The 9,929-nt window shown below is 60.4% G+C and overlaps 1 protein-coding gene across 1 annotated transcript; it reads left to right on the top strand.

Moving 5' to 3' along the window:
- Nucleotides 1–4,221: 4,221 nt before the first annotated feature.
- On the top strand, nucleotides 4,222–6,832 carry LOC148163327 (uncharacterized). The gene is given in 4 exon segments (XM_088027040.1): nucleotides 4,222–4,392; nucleotides 4,669–5,592; nucleotides 5,594–6,477; nucleotides 6,541–6,832. Coding segments are annotated over 4 exon segments (2,271 nt in total).
- Nucleotides 6,833–9,929: the final 3,097 nt, after the last annotated feature.

Raw genomic sequence — 9,929 nt, 5'->3', positions numbered from 1 at the left:
ATGATGCTTCCCAGGCGCTAGATGCGCTTCATCAAAAATCAGGTGGTGTCAGAGAGGGACTTCTCAAAACCCGGGCCACTATCAATTATCTACTATCGCTGCGCCACACGAGATGCGGGACTTTCCTCACGTGTGTTGTCCTAACGCTACAGATAACTCTCGCGGGGTGTCCCAATCTATAGAGGATATTCGTGATCAAGTAAATAAAATCAAGCTACCCACTTGGTCTATTGATGGAATTGGTAAGGGGGATCTTATCTAAAAGATGGAAAATGATGGAAGGTATGTTTGCATAGTTAGCTTTGTGGTCCAAGCGGTCCACACCGGACACAACCTTTCCAATCGTGCTCCTGGGCTCCATGGGGCCTCCTGCTGGGCAGGGCAGCCCCTGGGGAGAGGAGAGGAAGAAAGAGGGTTTTTAAGAAACAATGTTTCCTTCAAAATGACTTAGAGTCTAGGGGCGCCGGGCGGGCTCAGTAGGTGGAGCGTGGTGGTTCTTGATCTTGGACTTGTAAGTTTGAGCCCCACATTGGGTGTAGAGATTATTTAAACATAGAAGCCTTAAAAGAAAAAAAAAAAAGACTAGACTAAAGAGGATGTACAATGAAAAGGTAAGTCTCCCCTGTCCCCACCCAGGAGTGTCTTCAAAAGCATGTACCAGGGCAAAACTTTGGAAGCCTGGATGTGGAGACGCTCCCAGGCACGGTGCTAGGCGCTGCACATACAGGATCAAGGGAAACACAGTCCCAAGATATTAAGAAACATGTGTGAACGAGGCAGCAAATCTCTAAGCAGATCGCCCGGAGAAGACAGTCCGTTGGCCACCGCTACACAGAACCACAGCACCGCGCGACTGGGAGGGACCTCGGGCGATAGCGAGTGTGCTGAGCCAACGACCCTAAGACGGGGACCTTTGATAAACGCCTTGGTGGGACAAGCGTGAGATCACCAGGGTACGAGGCCTTCCTCCCTTCCGTCCTTCCTTTCTCTGGACTAAAAGAAAATAATCCGAAGGCTGACCCGCTGATTCTTGTATGACTTGCAGCAGTTCAACCTGTATTCAGTTACCACGAGTGGAGAGGCCCTACAATGTGCCAAGCTCCGTGCTCGGTGCTGGGGACACATCGGCTGGATCGTCGAGGTTCCCGTGGAGAGCACGCGTAATGAAGCACCCCGAGAATGGGTTTGTCGTCCTCATCTCCCTACTCTCCAATCCTTGCCCAGGGCCCAGCACACAGCAGGAGCTCAAGAAATAGCAACCGCCTTGCGAAGAAGGACAGTGTAGTGGTCAAGCCTCTGGCATTTGGAACCTGGGAAGCTGTGTTCCAAGAACAGCCTGTCCTGTGTCCAGGGCTGCGTGGCTCCAAACAGATCCGACCATCTCTCTGAGACTCCATGTCTTCACGCGGAGGATGGGAACTTCCATCCTAGGGTCCTGTGCAGGTTTCAGGAGCTGATCTGTGATAAGGACTGATACATGGTCAGTGCCTGACAAGTTGTAGCTATTGGGGTTAATACTGTCACCGGCATGTCAGAGAGCCCTGGTCAACGCGCCAGTCTTCCTTCACCTTCTGGAAAATGAGGCCTGGCCAGATCACATCTGTGGCTCATCCCCACGAGGACCCTAGGAATGACGGTTGTCTTAGGTGGCGGGAGAGCAAGCCGCATGTCGCAGAGGAGAGGGAAGGTTGTTGACACAGTGTCACGATGAGGTTTGGAAGAGCAACTTGTAAAGCCTGGGACAAAGGTTGGCAGGGAAGCCAGGGAGGTGCCCTATCAAGAAAACAGCTCGCTACTGGCCTAGGGGGATCATTTTCAGCAGCAAACCGCCAGGGAAAGAAATTCTATTCCCAGGCCAAGTTTTCAACGTCCCGAGCCCCCAGCAGCGTCTTTGCGGCCCTGGGAGCAGTCACTGCTTGCAGTTTCTCTGTGTGCCCCTGGTGTGGGTTGGGGGCCCTGGGTGGATGAAAGAGCTGGTACCAGGGACAGGTTCCCCGAGGTCTGTGCCAGCCCCGGGCCCCGGGGCCAGTAGATGCCACCCACTCGTGCCAGCAGGAGCAGAGAGCCACCCGGACGGCTATGGAGATGAGGAGGGGACTGACGAGTGTGTGACCTGCCACCGAAGACAGGATGCGGAGCCAGTGGGAGAGGTCAGCATCTAGATGGCTTCGCTGTATCCGTGGGTCTCTCCTCCTCCCCTCCTTCCTACTTCCCTCGCGTGTGTGTGCGTGCGTGTGCGTGTGTGCATGCGTGTGCGTGTGTGCGTGTGCGTGTTTTCTTTGTTCTTCTCCCTTCCCAACTCCCCCTGCAGTGCTCTGCCTTCCCTGCTTCTTTCCCAGCCACCCGCCACTGCATCCAGGGCAGAAAGGGTCATCTCTTGGCCCCCGAGTGTACACAGCCTGGGCCACCTTTCTTGCCCCGTCGGGCCAGCATCCTGAACCCCAAGTCCTACTTCCTGGGAAAGGGATGAGAGCGGGCCCCGTGGGGTTCAGGGGTGCACCCGGCCCTATGGGCCGCACTGCAAACACAGCTTCCAGGGTCGGGGCCAGGGCCCAGGGAACAGGCACCGCTCCTGCCCCAGGCCTGACGCGGGGACTGCTCGGCGCCTTGTCCCCCTTGCCGCCCTTGCCCAGCAAGCTCTAAGATCTACAACCGTGAGGGCAGGGCAGGGCCCGAGGTCTAGCCAGGTCCAAGGTGACCCAGCTCACAGCATGGACCCAAGCTGGCACCAGCCTAACGGATGGGTGACCCAGCACAGGCCGTTAATTGTCGGCGTGTCTCAGCTTCCCCGACTACAGAGCAGGGGAGATAAGAGTCGGTCCTTCCGAACGTGGGTGTGAGGACGGGATAGGGATTAATATACGTGAGGAACTTGGCACCGTGGCTGCCACAGTCAGCGGTGAGAATCCGGGTCCCATCAGCAGCAGCGGTGTAAGATCAGAGGCCAGAGGCCACCAGGACCACACGTGCAGCTGAGCACGGGGCGGGTGTGTGTGTGTGTGTGTGTGTGTGTGTGTGTGTGTGTTACCGCCCGCTCCGGTGTGGACCCCCACACACCGGGGGGGACCGGTGGGGTCTCCGTGAGAGGCGTTTAGAAAGAAACGACAGCACTTTGGGTTTCAGTGGGTGCTTTGGGGGCTGGCCCAAGGAAGCTCCACATGGGTGCTGTCAGAAGGTGGGGAAAGTTCTGCCCACGGATTCCTGGACGTCGGTATCTACCGGGAGGGTAGACGAGAGACTCGCCTCCAGAGGAATCCCCCAGGCATGAGTGTGTCCCCGGTGCCCACAAAGAGTACAGCGAGGGCGGCACGAGGGGCGGGAGCCAGACTTGCGGACAGAAGGTGAGAGGGAAGGCGCACTTGGACCTCAACCGCGCTGCTTGATCACTGAGACAACAGCAGAAGTATCGTATCTTCAGAGCATCTGCTAGAGGCCGGAGTCGTACAACACCGTGAGTCCACCGTCAGGGATGCCACCCAGAACCCCAGGGCCTTCCATCCAGAGAAGAAGGAAACCGGAGCGCTTCGCAAGGGAAGAGACGAGGCATCCGGGCCCGCGGTGCCCACCTGAAGGCTTGGCAGGCGCGCGGCCATCACAGCGGCTCCTGGACCTGAGGGCTCTGGGCGTGGCCAGGGCAGACGGACCGCCTACTGCCCCTCCGTTCCTCTTCCGCAGCTCCCACTCCAAGCCCGGACCTCTGGGAATCCCTGAGGGTGGGGGGCGGGGTCGCGCACACCTCCGCAGCACCTCTGCAGCCCGGGGTCCCGTGCTCAGGCGCCGGCCCAGCCGAATTCGGGCGCGCGCCCGGGCCTCGCGGGCCTCGCGCACGCGCGCCCATTTTTCCGCTCGCTGCCAATTTCCAAAGCTGTGCCCTGGCAACAGACCCCACGCTGCGTTCCTGGCCTTCTGCCGCCCAGCTGGCGGCCGAAGGAGAGGGCTGTGAGCCCAGTTCCCGGTCCACAGCGTCCGCCCTGACCCGCGTGCTCTATGGGCACCTCCCTGGGCCGGCTCTGCCCCTGCCCCCCGCCCCGGGCGCTGGGGGGTCCGCACCTGCCAGGAGGGCTGGGCCGCCCCCAGCACGCTCACTCTGCCCGCGGACTCCTCTTGGCCCGCACGGGTCGCCCGGCCGTCCATGCCCCGGGGTCCGCTCGCAGGCCACCCTACAAGTATCCCGCGACCTTGCGTCCGCGCTCTGTCCTAGCATCTCGCAGAAGGTATTCCATGATCCCGCAGGCCCTGCGCTCCGTTCTGGGGCTCCTCACCTGCATGTGCCCGCGGGCCCGCCCGCAGGAGGCGCTGCTGTCAGCTCCCAGAGCACAAGTGTCCTGCCTGGGCCTGCCCGTCGTGGACACACTCACCCCCTGTGTGCTGCAGCAGCGGGCTGTCACCTGGGTGCCAACCCTCAGCACCCAGGAGGCTCCAAGATGTCGCTCCCGGGGAGAGCAACAAAGGGACGGCGCCGCTGGAGGAAGACCCCGCGCTCACAGAGCGGCAAGAGGCTCCGAGAAGGGACCCTAAAGGCGCTGGGGCCGCACAGCAGGCATTTGGGCCCCTGGGCGTCCAGGGAAGCCTCTCTTCCTTTGTGCCCAGGCCTGGGCCTCTGCGGAGAACCCTCCCCCGGGACAGGTCAGAAGACACTACCACCAAGAAGTCCCCCACCTCTCGTAGGAGTTCCTGCCCCATGCCAAATGGTATCACAAGCCCCTACAGCTCCGCCAGGGGCTCCCCGGGTGTGCAGAGAAGGAGGGGTCTGGCCGCAAGCCAAAGGAAAACAGCCCCCAAAGGAAGGCAGCCGAGAGGACCCCAAAAGAAGGCAGCCAAGAAGACCCCTGGTGTCCCGCTGGAGCGTCTGCGCTCTGCCAGAGGAAGAGCCAGCTGGAGAAGGATGCCCATGCCGCCAGCGGGCAGAAACCAACCCACAGGAACCGCTCGCCCGCAGCGGACTGTTCCAGGCCCCGAAAACACAAGATTCCTCCTCTGCCACGCAGGCGAGGGAACCCCCTGAGGCTGCCGCCACCCCCTGAGCTGGGTTTTCGAGTCACTGCCGAGGACCTCGACCGGGAGAAGAAAGCCGCCCTCCAGCGCATGCACAGTGCCTTGCGAGGGGACCCAGAGGCCCCTTGCAGCTGTGGCCCCAGGTGGCCTTCCACTTCCTCGGCCTTGCCTGCCTCAGGGGCTTTTCCCCTGCGAGCCGTCCCTCCGGCCCCTGGCCTGAATGCACAGTGGGAGCCTTGCAGGGGAGAGCAGGACACCCTGAGCCCCCTGGTGCTCCAGGCTCCTGCTGCAGGGGCTATCTCTGGGCAGCCTCTGTGTCCGGGGACGCCCCGCTCACCCGGCCCCCACCTCCCCCCGTCGGATGCCCTCCCCGGCACCTGTGTGCCGTCACTGCCCCCAGCCCCGTTCCCCTTGCCGCTTTCTGCCTCCTCCCCAGGATCAGGCAGGGCAGACCTGTGTGCCCCGTCCCCAAGCCCCTCCACTCCTGCTCCTTGCTCTGCACCAGGCCTGGGCTGTGCAAGGACAAGCCCAGCTCCTGGCTGACCTGCTCCTGCAGCTGCTGCTGCGGCCCTGCCCCCTTCATGGTGAAGCCCATCGGGGCTGCTCCTCTGAACGGGGGGGAGGGGGGGAGGGCGGAGGCTCCTCCCAAGCCGAGGCCTCGGGCACAGCGGTAGCTGATGCCAGGTGTGCCTTCCCCACCGCTCCCAGCACTTCCAGAATGGAGTCGCCCAGCCCCATGTACGTAGATTCTCGGGCCCTACCCTCCCAGAGCTCCCCTCCCCCCAGGGGTCCTAGTGGCCCTGCTTCAATCATTTCTGCGGTCGGTTCCAGCCCCTCTAGCAGCACCTCGGCCGGCTTGGCTCCCCAGCCAGCCCCTGACACCCAGGTCACTCCCATGGACGGCACCGCACCTTCCCAGCCTCCCCTCTTGGGGTCTCCCCCGGGCTCCGGTGGGAGCTTCTTCCCATCTGCCCAGGCCCTTCCGATGCCCTCCAGGGACAGCATGGCCTCAGTCACAGTGCCCCTTGGCCTGCCTGCCCTGAGGCCCCGGGACCCCAGCCCCATGGGGAAACTTCCCGGAGGTAACCCGGGACCCACGGCGCGGCCCCCATTCGGGGCCAATGACGGGCAGAAGCACGGAGCCACCACCCTTAACGGCTCTCTGCAGTATGGACAGCCGGCCGCTGGGGCTCCAGCCCCAGTCCAGGCCCTGGGCGCTTGGTCAGCGCCCCACGGGCGGCTTTCGTGGGCTCCTTCCCCACGTCCTCCACCCGGGGCACCTATGCCAGCACCCAGCCAGGCTCGGCTGCCACCCCAGCTGTATCGCCACCTGGCACGGCCACCGCCCCGGCTTGGCAGCTGCCGCCCACGTGCCCGGCGCCAAAGTGACCAGGGCTGGGAGCCACCGCCGGCGGCCTGGCCCAGCTGCGCGCGGCTCAAACCCAGCCGCCGTCAGCTCGGGGGTTTTGGCAGCGCCCGCGGGTTTGGGGAGAGGAGATGATGTCGCAGATCTGAGCTGCAGCTTTGGAGCTCTCGGCATTACAGCGGGAACCAGCGGGACCCCGAGCGGCACGCACCGCTCCGGGGCAGGCCTGGGCCCGAACACCGGGGGCCGCCCTTGCCGGAACAGCGCCTCGTGGACCGCTGGAACCAGCGCCAAACACAATCCCGCGTCCGGAGCCACGAGTGCCCCTTCCTTCGGTCCCACCCCCAGGCACCTGCCCAGTGCGAGGCCCCCGCGGTCCGGCCCAGATCGCCACACCTGGGCCAGCAAGGCTGCCCGTGGGAGACGGGCACCTCCCGGCCTCCCCTCCTAGCGGCCCCGACTCGGCGCTGAGTGCAGCCCCGAGCAGCCTCGCCAGGAGGACCCCCTTGTCCCCTGCCCAGGGCCTGACCGAGCCAAAAGCGCTGCGCCGTGCAACGAGTCCCCCTCCTCCACCTCACGAGCCAGTCTCCTGGCCTCTAAGAGGCAAATGCTGGCCTGAGCCAAGAGCTTCCTGGACAAGTGGCCAGTGTTCCCCTTCCTTCCCGGCTGGACCGCTGTGGGCCTCGTGCGGAAGGGGAAATGCGAGCCTAGCCCCGACCTCTGCGGTCCTCGAGCGAAACAGGGCACCCAGGGAGCCAGCATTCTGGAACAGTCCCAATCCCTGCCCCGCAGTTTTGCCCAAAGCTGGGGGGCTCGAGGTTATTGTGTCAAGCGAACGGCCGCAGGCCTCAGGACGGTACAGGGAGGCCCGTGTCCCTTTGGCCTCCGGTCTTGCCGCACACAGGACCCACGGTGCTGCATACAGGTGACCCCTCCCCTCTCCCCACGTTCTTCCCAGAACCTCTGAGTCTCTCCATTTCTTCAAATAAAGCCTCGTTCTAGTTTGCACTAATCTCCCGAGCCTGTGCTCTGTGGGTCCAGTGCGCAGAAGCTGTCACTCGGATTGGGTGCTGGCCTGGGAAGCCAGACGCCGCTGTTTCAAGTTTCCTGGGGCCCAGCTGAGGGAGCAGGGCTAGAAGGTCTGACCCCCAAAGAGTAAAGGTGTGTTTTCAGTTTCAGGGATGCGGCCCGGCCCAGGATAAAACGGGCCCCGGGAGGGGGAGGTAGGGAGTCTCTTCCTTGCCTATCGGAAATGCTGCTTCTCACCCACCCAGGACCTGGCTGAGCCTTTCTTTTCTTTTCTTTTGCTTTCTTTCTTTCTTTCTTTCTTTCTTTCTTTCTTTCTTTCTTTCTTTCTTTCTTTCTTTCTTTCTTTCCTTCTTTCTATTTTTTGCTTTAAGTCCTAGGGTAATCTCCTCCAGACACACCTCACCTAGAATGTGGGCAGGGCAAACAAGGAAAGCTTTCCCTTGAGGATGTGACGGATCCCCGAGCGCTGGGTAGCATCCCACTTTCCTCAAGCACCATCACTCCCTCGATGCATCTCTTCCCTCTGCCAAACGTTGGCGGGGGGGGGAAGAGAACCATCTGCAGAGGAAACAGCTACCGTCCATGAAGTGTCAGGATAAAAGATGAAAAGGATTCCGGTTGTGGTCTCACCTGGATGGAGTTTAGAGATCACCTCTCCTGCATTCACAAGAGAAAAGCTCAACGAAGGGAGACCAACCATTCTTCCAACCATCAGAGAATTGAGGTCACGGGGCAAACTGTCCCCACAAAACCTGGGGAGGCAGGCGGATACGGAGGCTCACAGCTTCCCGGAGCCGAGGCCTCCGCTGGAGCCGGGATCTGGGCAGCCGCCCCGACACTCCAGTGAAGAATCTCTGAGAAATCTGAGAAGCTCTTGTCAAGGTCCCATCCCAGGGACACAGGCTCACCTCACTGGCAATTACATACAAGATCTCAGTGACACACTTAATCTGGATAGAAGGGCCCCCAGGGTGCCAGCCTTCCGGAACGTTCCCAATTATAAACTACACGACCTAACTGCTGCTGGAAAGATAACTTTTTTTTCCTTGTGGCATGGAACATTCAGGAAGATATTCTGGGCCATAACACGGGCTCCATAAGCACCCAAGTACTGAAACACTACAAATCATGTTCTCAGACACATTGGAAATAAATTAGAAATCGAGAACCCTAAGATCTAGGGAATCCCAAAATCTTGGCAGATTAAACGATATACTTCCTTAAGGCACACCGGTTAGAGAGGACCATACAAAATACAGTCTTTAAAACAGACTGGTGGTAAGCTTACGACGTATCAGATTTGGTGGGGAGCCGGAGCTGGAGCCCTGCTCGTAGCTTTGCATGCTTCTGTTAGAGAAAAGCTAGAGGTGACCATCCCTTATCTAGGTTTCCTTTACGGAGCTAGAAAACGAACGAGCCAATCAGTCCCAAGGGGGTGAAAAGAAGTGCTGCCAACTCGTGGCTTCCAGCCAAGGGCTCCTCAGGCAGCCTCACCCGTGGATGGGCTCTTCCTAGGGGTGGCGCGTCCACGCTTCAGAGCACCCTGTGGGCTCGGCCAGGGCTTCCCTGGGGCTGCCCCACAGCTCCACCTTGCCCTCTTGCCCAATCCTGCTTCCTCCCTGCTCTGCTGCAAAAGTTCCCACCAGTGCACATCCTGCTGGCTAAAATCCATTTCAGCGTCTGCGCCTAGAGAAACTAACTTGTGACAGGTGGGAGGGGAAAGAAAGAGGTGATGACAGAGATTCTGGAGCAAGAAAGCTCCCCAACTGGCTCGCGATGGGGAGTCCTCATGAGGTATGTGGAGCACCCATAGCACCCCAGACAGATGGTGGTCCAAGAGCTAAAACTCTCACAGGTAATGGGATATCGATCGCCAGTCACTCATGATGGGAGCAGAGGGGTCCCACATAGCAACAAAACAGGGAAAGCTGACACCCACTCGCAGACCCAGGACTTCTTAGAGTGGAGTCTCCAGACAAGGTTCATCATCCACCCATGGAAAGTCTGTCAGGCCTTTGGGCGGCGGGAGGCGGGGGGGGGGGGACTTCTGGTGTATATCACCAAACTTTGAACCCCAGACTCCTTTGACCCCTCTGAGCCTACACAAATGGCCCCAGCTGTCCCCATTAAAAACAAGTGCTATCAGCTTGCTTGGAAACAACACAGAGGTTGCTCTCTCTCTGTAAGACAGCATTGCTTCCCTTAACACCTGTTCCTGTCCTTTCCCCTGGCCAGCAGGTTACAAGTTCTCCACAGTAGCCGCACAACACCATCAGAGTCCTCATGGAAGTCGGAAGGAGTCATGTGGGACGGAACTCTGAGGGTATTTGACGGGGGGCCAGACCACAGTGCTAGACAGGAGAGCTCACCAATTCAGGAGCTCTCCCAAGATGCAACATTCAACACCCTAACAGGTGCCCCAGGAGATGGCATGACCTTCCTACCGTAAGGACTAGAAGCATGAAGAAAGTGATAGTTCAGGCTAGGGGGGCCTGAATGTCAAACTTGCCGTGGCCAGCCAAGGAGGCCGTGTCCCATG

Source organism: Eumetopias jubatus, unplaced genomic scaffold (assembly GCF_037043125.1).
Source record: "Eumetopias jubatus isolate StellerSeaLion01/CBP00866 unplaced genomic scaffold, mEumJub1_p1.0 scaffold_10, whole genome shotgun sequence".
Taxonomy (NCBI): Eukaryota; Metazoa; Chordata; class Mammalia; order Carnivora; family Otariidae; genus Eumetopias; species Eumetopias jubatus.
This window is presented reverse-complemented; position numbering and strand designations above follow the sequence as displayed.